This window comes from Phragmites australis, chromosome 1 (genome assembly GCF_958298935.1).
Source record: "Phragmites australis chromosome 1, lpPhrAust1.1, whole genome shotgun sequence".
NCBI lineage: Eukaryota > Viridiplantae > Streptophyta > Magnoliopsida > Poales > Poaceae > Phragmites > Phragmites australis.
Window position 1 is genome coordinate 4,696,309 of NC_084921.1, and position 15,510 is coordinate 4,711,818.

General features: G+C 42.7%; 2 protein-coding genes across 2 annotated transcripts; both read right to left on the minus strand.

Moving 5' to 3' along the window:
* Positions 1-259: 259 nt before the first annotated feature.
* LOC133928279 (glycosyltransferase-like KOBITO 1) lies at positions 260-5,127 on the minus strand. The gene is made up of 11 exons (XM_062374574.1): positions 4,711-5,127; positions 3,819-3,968; positions 3,682-3,734; positions 3,182-3,290; positions 2,294-2,428; positions 2,170-2,214; positions 1,771-1,958; positions 1,511-1,652; positions 1,047-1,093; positions 874-961; positions 260-792 (listed from the first exon to the last, which is right to left on the minus strand). The coding sequence occupies exons 1-11, from the start codon at positions 5,077-5,079 to the stop codon at positions 517-519; spliced, it is 1,602 nt and encodes a 533-aa protein (XP_062230558.1). The 5' UTR covers positions 5,080-5,127; the 3' UTR covers positions 260-516.
* Positions 5,128-7,495: 2,368 nt separating this feature from the next.
* On the minus strand, positions 7,496-9,605 carry LOC133928356 (salt stress root protein RS1-like). Its single transcript, XM_062374693.1, has 5 exons — positions 9,458-9,605; positions 9,127-9,255; positions 8,950-9,039; positions 8,748-8,835; positions 7,496-8,138 (listed from the first exon to the last, which is right to left on the minus strand). The coding sequence occupies exons 2-5, from the start codon at positions 9,229-9,231 to the stop codon at positions 7,840-7,842; spliced, it is 582 nt and encodes a 193-aa protein (XP_062230677.1). The 5' UTR covers positions 9,232-9,255; positions 9,458-9,605; the 3' UTR covers positions 7,496-7,839.
* Positions 9,606-15,510: the final 5,905 nt, after the last annotated feature.

Below are 15,510 nucleotides of genomic sequence, written 5' to 3' on the forward strand. Positions count from 1 at the left end.
AGCCCGTCATCCCGCTCCCCGCGGCCGCTCTCCACGTCCACGGCGAGAACCGCTCCGCGGCTGGCCATCTCCTGGAAAGTAATTCTTCGGCTCATGATTAGCTAACCAAATGTTGGCTCGCCAATGTTTGGGCTATTGTTTGATTTGGGGCCCAATTTTTTTTTATTTTGTTACGCCTGCAATCTGGTCATGACAAAAATTGATTGTTCAGAACTGAAATTATTCTGCTGTTTATTGGTTTCTCGAGTGACAGTTCAACTGGAGTATTTGCATCTTTCTTTTCTTATTTTGATAAATGCGAGTTTACATCAGTAAGACATCGGGAGACGGAGTTCCAAGATACAACGACCAACAAGCCTGTGTTATCTATACACACCAGCAAACTGGCAGACTAGTGGTGATCTGGACTCTGAACCAAACAAAGAGAGAGATACGCTCAAGGCTGCATGCATGGTTAAAATCTCTGTCCCCTAAGAGCGACAAAAGTAAAAAACGCCTCCAGAATTTCACGTAACTTCATGACAAAGCAGTTTCCATCAACTCGGCAAAAGCGGGGGGTGACATTGGTGGCATTGCTTCTTCCTGGTCTTCAACCATTTCTAGGATCTTTCTTGCAGTTGCTTGCAATTTGTCATTATTACCTTCTAATGTGGATTCACCAGCTGTTACGTTTGGTCGGATAGACTCCTTGTTTTCAAGACCCATATTTGACGATTTCATTTTCGACTGTGCTTTTGCAGAAGTTACTGCAGATGTAAAGACGCCAGATTCCTTGAGACCACGAATGATAGCCTGCAAAGATGAGGCATAGCTTAGCAGCAATCAAGAGTCAACTTTCAGGAATTGATGTTCAATTTTGAAACTAAGACTAACCATCGGTGCGTATATACGAGTTAAGACACCCTTCCTTAAAAGTTTCAAATTGGTGTCTTTGTCGTTCCACATAACACGTTCTCGGAACCTGAACAAAGGTAGTCAAACACAAGTGACCTCTTTCAGGGAGTTTAGGGACAAATGGTTGGGGTGCAGAGGGGTAAGAGTGTTACCAGTTCCTCATCTCCTCCTCCGTCGCTGTTGATGCAATTATAAAGGCCTGTCATGACAGAGTACAAAGGATAATTCATCAGTCCTACCAAATTTAGTTATCCAATTAGCTATACTAGGCAAACACCTCAAAGCTGCATGCATCAGCTATTTTTGCCAGAGATACGACCAAGAAACACGGGTTATAAGCCACTCCAGCAAGGTATAATTATTGCCCCCACCGCACCACACCCGCACTAACCATAACTACATGCATTTGTCTTTCAATTCTTCTCCCCTCCCGTTCTTAAGAGCTAGATTGTTTTGTATGACATCACTGCATGCTGTTGTACTTTAAATGAAATCAGTGCACTATTTCAATGTTCTGTGCCAGAAAACAGGTACGATGTTTGACAAGGTAGCCCATAACCATAGGGCAACACCAAATGTTACACAGATGCAGTAAAGGGGAGAAAAGGTAGCTCACCAATCGGTCAAATTCCAAGATAAAACATCTCTTCACATCTTCCTTTGTTGGCTTGCAGCCACACCTATCCCTCCTCGAAGTTAGGTCCGAGAACTTTGTGTAGGTGTAATGCAGAATCGCGGCCTCCTCTAATTTGATTTCGCTGCGCGAAAAAAAAAAAACAGATTACCACACCATCCAGTAGAAACAGACTGAAATTCTGGCATTTGTTCACTGGCCATTTGTTTTAGAAATATTCTGAACATATTCAGATGCCTTACTTTGGGGTTTTCATGTAATTATGCCATCTATGAGCACCATTCGGACGCAAATGCTCCTGAACCCTTGCAGCTGATTTTCCATTACCATAAGTGAGGAAGTAATTTGGATTACCACGGGCTGCTTCTTTGTACAGGCCAAAGTATGTATCCTTTGGGAGATGATCATAATTTTTCTTAAACATTGAAACCTGCAGGTTCAAAAGTCGGTGAGAATTTACGAAATCACTTGATAAATTGTGTGAGCTAGCCAAGTCCTATTATTATTTGTAATTAGATTTATATTTTCCCATGTGGTGTTTGCTAAACTACAATTTTTCTAGTAGTGAGAGGCAATCCAGTTATCTACAAGTGGCGTTCTCTTTCTTAATGAAGCCAGTGAATCATCAGTAGCTTACATACCTCAGTAAACGGATCCTTGATGTCATCCTGTTCAATGCTGCTCTCCTGGACAAAATATACAATAATCAGATGCGAACGTGTTAACATATTCAACTTCAACAAACATATTGCTTCTGCAACTCACATAATTGGGGAAAATAACCATGTCAACATTGTCAGGAACATCTAAAAGCAATCGCCTCAGAGAGTACTCCCGGGCACCAGCTGGATGAATCAACTCGTCAGTATCAAGGTGAATGATCCAATCCATTCCAGCATCCTGCGATAATCAAACAGGGGACATTTACATCAAACTCGCCACAAAATACACGAGCTTTCCAAAATCCAAACAATAGTGAGTAAAATGCCTCCATAGTTATCAATCATCATTATAGTCTTATCTATGTTACTAACAATGATGTAAAGTCAAGTGACATGCCATTGATATGGCAGTGCATTGCAGCAAAGTAAGGTGATTGGAACATCTTGGATTTGTAGTTAGTAGTGGTAGCTTGGGGTATAATGTTTACAGTGGACTGAGAACAAAGCCATACGTTTCTACTAATGAGTGACTGCGGTACATGTCTTTGTATGCTTTCACTTTGCATATGCTTTTTACATCATCCACTACTCATCCTAAAAGCTAGGGTAGGAAAGTGGGAAAAAAATGTGGAGGAGGAAAAGGTTGACAAACTTTCTGTAACATTATTGCACAATAACCTTCCCTTTCATTATTGTCAATTGTATGCCTACACATAGTCAATAACTCAACGTGTTTGTTGCACTATTGATGCCATGTATCAATGTTTTGCAGAGCTCAAAAAGGAGACTCGCACATGATTATTATAATTCCCCTCATCATTTGAGTTCAGATAGAAAAAGGGCAGCTGAAAATTAGATAATATGAAGAGTGCTGATATTTGTGAATCGGAACTTGGACAACAATTACGATATTCTTGAGAAAAAAGAACATTAAACTCAAGATTTCTGTGTAAATAGATGCTTTAAACAGATAGAAAGAAACAGTTCATACCCTTGCCATAACAATAGCCATTTCCATGTTTAGTGATTGCTTAACGAATAGTTCGTAATTGCACGGCTTGTAAAAGAAACCTGCCAGCCAAGTTTCATTCCAAATGCGGCTGAAACCATAAAATGATCGAAACAAAGAAGTTTAGACAATCAACAACAATACTTCAGAAATACATATAGTTCACATGTGCCAGGAAAACAGAAATACATGATCCAATCAACAACACTTCAGAATCTGCTTAATATTCCGCATTTTTCAATGACAATACTGTAATGAAAACAAATAACTTGGCATCTTTCCTGTTACCTCCACCATGTCATTTGAAGCAAGTACTATCAGAATTAATATTTATCAATGCATTTTTACTGTATGTCTTGGTAGAGCAGAATAATCAAGATGTAGACAAAATTCCCAACTAGACTCATCTTTACACGGAGTGGCCGAGCGGGTATGTTAGTGTTGAAAAGATTCTCATATAACTGTTCAATATATCAACATACCTTCTGTCCTGTTTCTCTTTCAGTTCCTTAGTTCTGTAAATAACTTTTACACCCTAAAGCAGAGACATAGAACGTCAGTGCTAGACCATGCAAAATAAATCACAAACACAAAGAAAGGATATGCAAGACTTATTTACCCGAATAGATTCAAGAACAGAAGTAACAGCTGGTTTTGCGGCCACTCCTTCAACAAAGAGAATAAAATGTGAAACACCAATGACCTTGTGATAATACAACCATGGAAGAATCTGGTGTAGACCAGCAGATGTGCTTCCCGTGATACAGATCTGAAGTACAGAATTAGCTCGATATAAGTATAATTTGGGCCACATTAGACTCTAAAAATGCATATAAGATTCTCGCAATTGAAAAAATGAATAGGACTGTGAGGTTGAAATAAAATTATTTTGGATCATTTCAATTTGACACAAATATGGTAGTGTGGGGTGATGGCATGATGTTCGCCGAGTCTTGTTTACTTCAACAAATATTTAAGAATCACATGAACATCATATATCCTGTTTTTCCAATTTGCTAAGTTAATTGGATCAAAAGATTGCACTGGTAAATTACCACCTGTACGGCTCAGTTTGCTAAATATAGAGCAACTTCTAGTTACATTATGTTGTTTTCATGGTGTTCTTCAAATGAACAAAATGTGCATAAGTATTCTACTGATGCAGTCCCAAAGTCAGGCCTGCACACCAAGGTAATAAGGCTCCAGCTTATAGAAAGCAGATTCAAAACCCATTGAAAACAACCAGTTGATGGTATTGTACTGCTGCCGAATCATGCACCGTACGACACCATTCCGCATAGAAACAGCAAGCGATCTCCTCACAAGTCACAGCCACAGGAACAATGTGATCGAGCTAAACCGCTCTTAAAAATCAGAAGCCTCAGGCACGAGATCACGCAGTACACTAGTAACAGGCCACGAGACTACACGTAACCCTAACAGGAGATCGAATCGCTCCGAAAATGGGATCTCGACCGTGCAGATCAGATCAAAGGTAAGCGCGCGCGCACCTTGGGGGTTATAGCGACCTCGGAATCGAAGCTCCAGCCGTGGTAGAGCGAAATTCCGTGGGATGATGAGCTCCGGCCGAGGATCTCGGCGCAGTCGGCGGCCGACGAAGAGGAGACGGCGAAGTAGGAACCCCCGCCCCCGGGGGAGGAGGAGGACCCGAGCGGGCTGTTCTCCAGGCCAGGGAAGCGCTGCGTGTCGGCGGGCCATGCGGCGCCGGCCGGTTCCCGCAGGCCACCGCGCCACTGGAGCGCAAAGGCGAAAGCGGCGAGCGCGAGCGGCAGCAGTGTGAGGAGGAGGAGCATCCTCGTTGCACTGCCGCCGGTGGAGGAGGAGGAGGGCGACGGGCCGCCGCCGCGGTAGCCCGGCATTGGTGGCCGGATGGTGGGGTACAACTCGCTCTCTTTCTTCCTGTACTGTAGAGCTTCTGCTTTCATTTTTTTTTTCCGAAAAACTATGTTTTATAGCTTATCTGAAAAACTATTTGTTGATGATTTTTATAATAAATTTTTGATTTCTTACCATATAATCTTTCAGAAAAATATCTCTCAGCGAGATTCTCGGTTTAGTTTATTTTTCTTAAAAGCGACTTTTAATTTCTTTAAAAATCACTTCTCCAAAATCCTGTTTATTCTGACTTATAACTTCTATAAGTAGCAAAACAGAATTAAAAGAAAGAAACAAACATGACCTTATTACATTCCATCGGCAGCCGATTGGGCTCCACGGCCTATTCTACAACCAGCAATGCTAAATGTATCTGCAAACTAGAGCATTTTTGCTTGAAAAAAGTCCATATACCCCTCTCAATTATTGCTCAAGGTTGTTTGTCCCTCAAACTATAAAATTAGATATATCATCTCTTTCAATTATTCAAATCGGTATAATTTAACTCTTTAACTTGTTTTGATGGTGACAACTCAGCTTATCCTGTTAGCAGTGTTTCGTTGATGTAGCATAAAAAATTAAAAAAATCACAAAAAAATCTTAAAATACTAGAGACAATTATAAGACCTCCTGTAAAAAAAATAATTTCAATTGCATTGTGTTTCATGGAGAAGAAGCTAGGAAAAAAGAAAAAACGTGCAACTCATTTATTAATTCATTTCAAGAAAAATATTAATATGCAAACACATATTTTTGCGTGTAGGATGTACCTTACTAGGATTAATATAATTAGTTTCATTTCATTTAGAGTTTTATTCATTTCTCTATATTTTTTACAAAATTCACAAGCATAAAGTATAGATGGAGGATAATCATTAAGGAATCTTTTCTTTCTTTTTCATTTCATAGGCTATCTCCGGCGGAGACATTTTTTAGTGCTACAGTACTGATGAGGCATTCGTGTGCCAAAAAAAACGCTCGAGCAGAGTTGTTTTCCAGTGTTAAAGTGTTGCTGTAGTGTTGCAGAGAGAAAGAGATACTCTAAGGTAGTGTTTGGTTTGTGGAACGGGGTAGGACAGAGCGGTTCCATCCTGTTTTTGAGATGTTTGGTTAGAGTTCAGTGGGATGGGATGGTTCCGAATCAGAGATTATTCTTCAAAGATTCAGGACGGATCCGTTCCAAAAAAAAGGCTGAACGCAGCCATCCTACTTAGGACCGGTCATTGACAGTGGGCCTGAAATCTAAAATGTACTCGTTCCATCCCACCCACCAAACAAACATCTGATTTTGGACCATCTCATTCCATCCCTAAATATATGAATGGAATCATCCCATCCCACCTCACTCTTCAACCAAACACTACCTAAATTTGTAGATTCTCTCTTGTCTGTATCCTTGATTTTAGAGGATGAACGTGGATCCGAAGTAAAGAGTAAAGTAATGGAATGTAGTAAATAGAATAACTGTTAGAGATGAAAAAATAAAAGATGGAAAAATAGTATTAAGGGATGCTATAATATTATTATAAGTGATGAATTTTTAAAGTATTTGGTTGAAGATAATAAAAAAAGAGTGACAGAACGAGTAAGTTAATACTCACTCTTAAATACATTTTTTTATAAAAAAGTTTATTGATTTTTATTGTCGCATAAGATACAGCCGCACTCTCTGGTGCATAGAGCCTAGCCTGTTCAACAGTGCTATTATACAAGAACAAATAAATTAGGTTCTATCAGTTTCGCTGTTTGTAAGGTGTAACTATACAAGTTTCACCGCTCACATACAGGTTTCACTGTTTAGATCAATTTCTGGGCAAATATATCCAGATTTACCGAATGAAAAAGAAGAAGATATATACTTATATATTCTTGGTTGGTCGTACTGTCCGAAACGAAATAGATGTGTGTGCAGAGGAAGAACTCCAACTACACGTGCACGTGTGGACCTTGTGACCAGCCCATTGTATTGGACCAGGTACGTGGAATTGCCACTTCGCCCCCAAACAAAATATCGAACCAGATTCATCAATCAATCACTCTTCTTCCACCGATCCATCCACGATTCTTCTCAATAACATCATGCAGGCTGGCCTATTTTTTTCCTTCTTTTTATTTGTTTTAGATGAGCTCATTTTTTGTTGAGATTCCTCGGTGCACTGACAAGAGAAGCCGCCTTGATTGATAATATAAAATCAGGATATATTAAGATCACGCCCTTTTCCTCATTGATTTCGGCTGGCCACCCTGCAGATCGACGATCGATCCAGTACACAACTCGATCTCTTCTAGTTCTAGCTAGCTAGTACCAAGTCGATCACTTCGTCTTTTACCCTCACGAGTCATGTCATCACATCATATCAAATCTCATGCCGAGAAACAATTGCAAGCAAAAGATTTGGGTATATACACAAGAGTTCCTTTCTTAAATGAATGTCGCCTACAACAAACATATCAATATAAATAATTACACATGCTTATGAATAACCAGCCCCAAATCAAAACAAGAAAGAGAAACCGCACATTACAAATTTACACGGCGCAAGGTTCGAAATTAAGATCCATGGATCGAGGTGAAAGAACGAATAACAAATGCTCATGCATCCACCCATGCAAAGTTTGCATGCATGGCAAGTGTGTTCACCTCACTCGATCACTTTGTGCAGCTACGTTCACGAAAGATTAACTATATAATTTCACGGTAACTTTTTTTAATTTACTAGGAGGTAGCTTTCCTTGTTCAATGATCACTTCTTCTTCTCCTCCACCTCGGCTGGCGTCGCGGCTTCGGCTTCGGCCGGCTTCTCCTTCTCCTCCTCCTCCTTCTCTTCAGCGGCGGCAGGCTCGGCCGCCTCCTTCTTCTTCTCCTCCTCCACGGCAACTTCCCGGGAGGTGGCCGCGGCGGCGGGAGCCTCCGCTTCGGCCTTGGGCTCTTCCTTGGGGATGAACGGCGCGACCTTGTCCAAGATGAAGACGATCGCCGGGGAGAGGGGCGTGGTGCCGGACTTGGCCACCGCGTCGCTCACCAGCTTGGCTCCCGGGAATTCTGCAGACGGACGTGCATGCATATTAATCATCGTCGAGGATTTAATCAAGGTTTTTTACCGTGAACAAACACAAACGTGCAGGAAAAAGTGTTTATGTTATTGTCTAATTGAGTAACAGAGTTTGCATGTGAGAGCTTCTGCTGAAAGGAATATAATCATATACTAGCAGTAGTTCGATCAGAAGATTCCTATGCATGCAGTTCAATTGTGTAGAAATTAAAGGAGAATTAATAAAGGTTTGGTTTGTCAAAAAAGGCGCAAACAGAATAAAGGAGGTTACCCAAGAAACAAACGCCACGAAAATGACTCGACAAGATTGCTAAAAGAAACTCGAAAACAAGGTGATTATATTTGTTTATAATTATAAAGGTTGTCGATTGAAAAACGGAAAATAGTTTTTTTTAAAAATATATATATTCTAGGTTTATGTTTACATAGAATAAAGCAATCCATTTTTTATATTTTTTCTGCCACAACTTTGAACGATGGCAATATGGTCATCTACCATGGAACAGAAGTAACAATATATGTTATGGCTACAGAGATTCTTTTAAATAGCACGGAAAAAAGAACACAAGAATTATTTCACAATATATCGCCATGCTTACCAATCTTAGCCAATTGGTCAAGGAACTTGGTAACTGCAGCCGAGTTCTTCTTGGTGATCTTGGCTGGTTTCTTATCCTTGAACAAAGCCTGCAACAACAGTGGTGTAAAACTAGTCATTTAGCAGCAGCAAGACCAGGCAGGCAGGTAGGTAGGTATTTATTTCTGAAGCAACCCAAACAAAGATGAGACAGACAGAGTTACCTTAACCTCGGCAGGAGATGCATCGTAAACCTCCAGAACCTTGGGCTCCAGCTCTGTCTTGTTGTCCTCAATCTCCTTGCCGATCTCCTCCTGCAGACAGACAGACTAGCTCGATCAACGAAGAAAACAAAAACACAGAGGAGATTCAGACAGGTGGGAGAATGGCAACTCGTTTACCTTGTTGAAAGATTTCAAGAAGTCAACGGCAGCGGCCTTCTTGCCATCCTTGTCAAAGATCTTGCTGAGCCCAGGCAGAACCTTGGTCTTCCAAACACTGGTCATCGTCTCGCTCCTTCAAAACAATCCCTGCTCCGCGCGGCCAGCACACAAATAATCATCAACCATAAGAAGAATCAGTGACCTTCTCGTGACACTGGAATTGAAATTAAGCAAGAAGAGAAGGTGTTGATGGAGAAGAAGAATTGAGCAGGAAGAAAGCAAGCGGAAAAAAATAAAAATACAGGCAGCAGCAGCCAGCACTCCAGCAGGAGAGGAGAGATGACCTTACCTTAGGTGGTGCCTATGGAATATGGATGGGCGGCGGCGGCAGCAGCGGCAGCAGCAGGGAGGAACGACGACGGGACGCCATGAGAGTGATATATAAATATAATGAGCTCGCAAGAAATTACAGCGCTACCCCGCCTAAGGCGGCGTGATTGTGTGACGGAGCAAGGGGCATAGGTGTCAACAAATTACCCAAGGAAGATTATGGAAGGCATGCCGTCATTAGGGCAGGGCAGGGCAGGGCCGTTTTGCAAGACCAGCTGCTAAATATGGCCCATCGTTTTGCTTTACTTTTAACAAAAAGCAAATATGATTTGCTCAGGTATCAAAGAAAAATCTAGAAAATACGAGCATCGAGATAGCTAGCAAAAGAAACAAACGTCTACTTCTTTCTAACCACGCAAAGCAAGCGGCGATAAGAGATCTAAACGCGTCCTATATCGGTGCAGACCCTTTGTCTTGAATAGCAAAATTTGTGCCCACACATGACAACCCCCATTTGCTGTCACCCCTTTCTAGCAACATAAAGCAAACCATGACGCATGATGTGCAATTAGGTCAGAAAACAGCTCCCTGGAGAAGTAATCAGCAAGCCTCAGCAACCAGATTTTCCAAGTCGAGTTACTTGTTATAAATGAACACTCAACCGCGAGCTAAGATAGGTTTTTTAATTTACTACTTTTGTGCCACAATCAAGGTTAAGGATAACCATCGAGATTTTAGAAATTAGTAACCGTGCCTGCCACCTAGATGATCCATCCCTTTCTTTCCAAATAGACTGTAACACCCGAATTCTCATAACCCAGATCGCTACCAACCATCATCTTAAAACCTATCACGACGGATAAATATTCAAAATTTCGACATGATTTCTCCTGAAACTACCACTTCCCTGCACAAGCAAAAATCTATACATAAACCAGAGGCATGATATTCATAAACGGAAAGTAAGCATAACCATTTACAACTAGGACCGATGCAACACATGAACCAGATACCTTACCTCAAACCAACCACAAACTGCAACCGACTAAGTTAACTAAGTATGACGTTAGAATGTAATGGAGACAATTACTAAGTGATTTAAATGCGATCACTGTTACTACGTGATGCTATTTTCCCCTTCCGCATATGCCACGATCATTGGTACCTAAAAACCAAATAAAAATACAAGAGTGAGTAAAGATACACGGCAAGTAGAATTTGAAACCAACAGAACTGACGCACCGACATCGTCAAGGAAGAACGAGAAATTCTAAATTTTCTGTTTCCTTGAAAAAACAATAAACACCGTTGTTTCTGTCCAAGACGAACATCATGTTCAACAATAAACTCATAGTTTTCGTCCAAGACGGACATCCTGAATTTCAAAAATAAAGCTGTAGTTTTTGTCTGAGACGGACATCCTAAATTTTAACAACAAACCTATAGTTTCCATCCGAGACGAACATCCTGAATTTCAACAATAAACCCGTAGTTTCCGTCCGAGACGAACATCCTGAATTTCAACAATAAACCCGTAGTTTCCGTCCGAGACGGATATCCTGAATTTCCTTTGCATTTACCGGTAAAGTCGAGTAAGTAGGGCCAACACTTACTCACAGGAACATGAACATAAGAACTAAATTGCACAGCCGATATTTCACCGGAAACTTGAATAGAATGTTACTTGAACTGGAATCCGAAATCTTGAAATACATGAACATAAGAAATCTTGAATCTTAAACAAACACAATCAGAACAAATCAGGGGAGAAAACCAAATTTCTCGGAACATCGGATCATGAATAATAGGTAGAGTATAACAACTTGCAACTGGAATCTTGAACTTGAATCACATGAACGTTCATAGGGGGGATTTGAATATTGAATAAACATAGTTGAAAGGAATCAGTAGAAACCACCAACGAGCGAATTGTGCCAAAGCACGGATTCGTCATGCACTTGCCTTAACCGTGGCAAGAAGTCAGTCTCTCACCGCTAGCACTGACACTTCTGACACCTGGGAAACAAGATCTTACTCAAAATCTATTCCGAAATGACCACGTGAATTTACATTGGATGCTTGAACTACGCTCTCGAATCAAACTCCAAAGGGAACACGCTTAGAAACCCACTTCAGCTGGAAAACACCCTTCTTGGCGGTCCGACTGCCCCTCAGGTGATATGACAGCCAAAACGCGTAGTTCCTAAAAAGTCTCTGTCCGGGGGGCAGTCTGACCACATTGTCTCGCGGTCCGACCGTGACCTTGGGATATCTAACCGTGAGAAACACTCAAAACCCCTAAAACTTTCTATACGATTAGCAGTCTAACCGTTGGAACATAGGAAAACATATTGACTGCTCTGCACTGTTTTGGGCATAACATTCAACCGCTTATCCAGATATGGTAAATAAATACATTTGGGATATCTAGAGAAAATTATCTACAACTTTCATGTTGTGCGAAAACCAGAATTCTACCTCTATTGTGCCAGATTTAAAAAAAAAGATCTGTTGCACAGGTTTCTGATTCCGGACTATGGTACGGTTTTGACGATAACTTCTAAACCGCTTATCCAAATTGAATGAGACCAGCGCCATCGAAAAGACATCAGCAAGGCCTACAACTTTTGTGTTGGTGCCATATTGAGATTCTATGCTGTTTAATCCTAGATATTCAATGAATAAATTGACATAATTAACTCGTACCAACTCGATCTACCGGTTGCGAATTTCGACGACAAAAACCTCAATCCAAATTAATCCACAACACTTTAGGGACTAATTAGAGGTTAACCTTGCAGCATGAACCATGAATTTGGAACGAATCCGACGAAATCCCCGAAAAATCCCCTTCTTCCTCTTTCTCTCCTTTCCCTTTTCTTCCTCTCTCTCCTTTCTCTTTTCTTCCTTGCTTCTTCTCTGTTCCTTGCTTCTTCTCTATTCCTTGCTTCTCTGCACCGAGGCAGCGGCCCGTGGACTCGGCATCTCCAGTGATGGCGAGCTCCGGCCAGAGCGGCTTAGGATGCGGCAAATAATTCTTTGTAATACTTGGCTATACATGTTTTTAACTATTCTTGTCCTTCAATTTTTCCTTCTTCTTGATCTAGGCAGAAGATGTGTTGTTTTCTATATTTGCCCTTTGCAATCATTTGGAAATAGCGAGTATTATTGTCTTCTTAGAGGATATCGTTGACTTTGGTACATTGGTACCATTTAGTCTTCTCTTCTTAGAGTAGTTTAACTAACTTTTCGTTCGATTTGTTCTTTATGTTGATTTCACTTTTTGTCAGGCAATGAAACTCATACTTCTTGTCAAGTTTGTCGATTATCACTAGGAGATCATTCTTTTTGTTGTTTGTACGCCCCACTAGTGTGTGGTCCATCCTTTAAGATGTCATCTTTGTCAAATCCCTAAATTTATCCCCCTCTCTCTCTTTCCTCTCTCTTCCTCTCTCCTCCATCCCCTCCCCGTGACCCGTCTGCCACCGCCGCTGCCGCGCCGCGCCGCGCCGGCAGACCACGCGCCCCGTGCCTCGCCTCGCGCCCCGCACTGCGCAGCCCCTCGTCCTGCGCGCCCGCTCCGTCGCCGACCTCTATATAAAGGGTTGAACAGTGCCTTCTTACCCACCTCACACCCTCACTCTCTCTCCCCGAGCCCCTCCGAGCACCTCGCTGCCTCACTCCGAGAACCCCCGCCGCCGGTGAGCTCCCCGGCCCCCTTCTCCTCTTCCCTCTCCCTCCTTTCCCTCTCCCCGAAGACGTACCTGGTCTCTTCCGTCGCCGGCCGCCGCCGCTTCCGTCGCCCGGCCACCGCCGCCGCTTCCGTCGCCCGGCCACCGCCGCCTTTCCGTCACCGAGCCGAAGCCGCTCCCCGCCGCCGGCCGCCAGCCAGCCAGACTCGACCGGTGAGGCCTGCCGTCGCCCTCCGCCGTCCACCCGCGCCCCACCTCCTCTCTCTCCCCCCCGATCTCTCTCTGCTGCCCGAGCCGGCTCTCCACCCCTCTCTGCTCTCTCTCTCTCTCTCTCTCTCTCTCTCTCTCTCTCTCTCTCTCTCTCTCTCTCTCTCTTATATCCCTCTCTCCCTGTGTGGCTGTCGTGTGGGCCCCATATTAGCCGAGCCGAGCCGCAAACCGAGCCGAGCCGTGAGCCGCTGAGCCCACCGACAAAACTGAGCCGACCCGTTGAGCCGAGTCGAGCCGTGAGCCGTAAGCCCGAGCCGAGTCCAATCCCGAGCCGACTCAGCAGAATATTCCTGGAATATTCTCCCATTTTCTTTTTCTGAATTTCTCTCCCGGCGAAACTTCCGAAACCCGTTTCTCCTCCGTCCTAACTCCGTTTTCATCTATTCTTCCACCGATATTCATCTAAATTTGAGATCTACCCAATCATGTTAATTTCATAATTTTTGTAAACTGTTTGGCCATTGTTTTAATTGTTTGATTGATTGTGCCTATGTCGTTGTTGCAATTATTAGAGGAATGCGCATTCGAGGAAGACCCCGAGGACCCGGAGTTTGAAGAAGAAGCAGACAAGGACTTCAACGAAGGCAAGTCCTACAACCGTTGATCATGTTGGTCCTATATTTTTAAATACAACCCATAGAGCCGTTGTTTCGAACAATAGGAGTGTGCATGATTAGATTAATAGTTGTGATTTTTAAGAAATGCTAGAATAGTTATGACCCAGCTTGTTTATCTCATGCCGTCATTGTTACCTTTATTCCGTTGAAACCATAGAAGGATCTTAACATCAACTATAATGATTGTTTGGATGAATGCTTGTTTACTAGTATGCTTAGGATTGCTTTGCTCAAAAGGAAGAACTAGATTATTTACATATGATAATCATGCTTTACAATGTGAAGTGATGTGTGCTAGGTGCGTGTGCGTGTAAAACTTGTGTTCTTGACGAGGGTGAGTAAGGTGCCCCACAAAGGTGGGAACTACCTTGGAGCAAGGTTCGCCTTTGTGGTGTTCTTGCTGGGAGAATCTTGCCTCGGTCATATAAGGACCGGTTTGCTGTGACATCTCACCTAGTATCCACTCGTACAACCACATGGCCTGTATGGGCAGGACTTGACCTAACCCCTCTGACTTAGTGCGGTACTCACCCGGAGGCCGGTAGTGGCAATGGGGACCAGGAGAAGACTTGGGTAGTATGTAGCCCAAGGTCCGGCTGGTGATATTGATTGAGGCTATGTCAAAGCCTTGGGATTGCTAAGTGGTCCTTCCCGTGAATCTTCTAAGGCCCCTGGTATCTTAGTGCCCCATGGGTGGATATTGTGGCTTCGTTGTGAGGTCGTTGTGTCTCGTTATGACAGCTTCACCAGTTGCTAAGGTGGGAGTCTGTGCATATCTTGTGGGTAAAGTGTACAACCTCTGCAGAGTGTTAAACCTATCCGGATAGCCGTGTCCTCGGTCAAGGACATGCTATGGTGAGGTCACAATGATTAGCTTTTCGGCGTGAGTATCTCCTTGGTGTGTGAGTGGGCTGTGTGCCCGTGTTTTCGAAAAGAAGGATTTTTTGCTTTGTGCCCTAAGCCTCCTGGACTGTGTGTCCGCTGGCAAAAGACTTGTGGGAACTGGCGGGATGGATGTATCTCCCCCAGGGCCGTCAACCCCCCATAAGCTCAACTTATGTGTTCTCTTTGGAAATATTTTTATTAAAGTTAGTCTTTGCAAAATGAACCTTGCATCAATAAAACTAGCTTTCCGCAAAAACCTAAAAGACTCTATAGCCTTATCCTTGATCTACCCTTAAGCATCTAATTTTTCCCCTTGAGGTAGGACTTGCTGAGTACCTTATGTACTCACACTTGCTAATTGTGGATCCAGATGATCCAGAGGCTGACTTCGTCGAAAGAGAAGATAAAGATTAGAGAAGCCGGTTTCGTCTGCACTCAAGCTGCCTGTAGGGCTTGGGTCGCTTTTATGTGTTTCCGCTGTGCTTTGAGGGTTTGTTAATTTATACCTACGGGCTTCTGTTGTAATGAACTCTATGTTGTACTCTATTATCGTATTTAATCGATGTATGTTTGTGATGTCTACTTCTATTGGAAGTCATGCATACCAG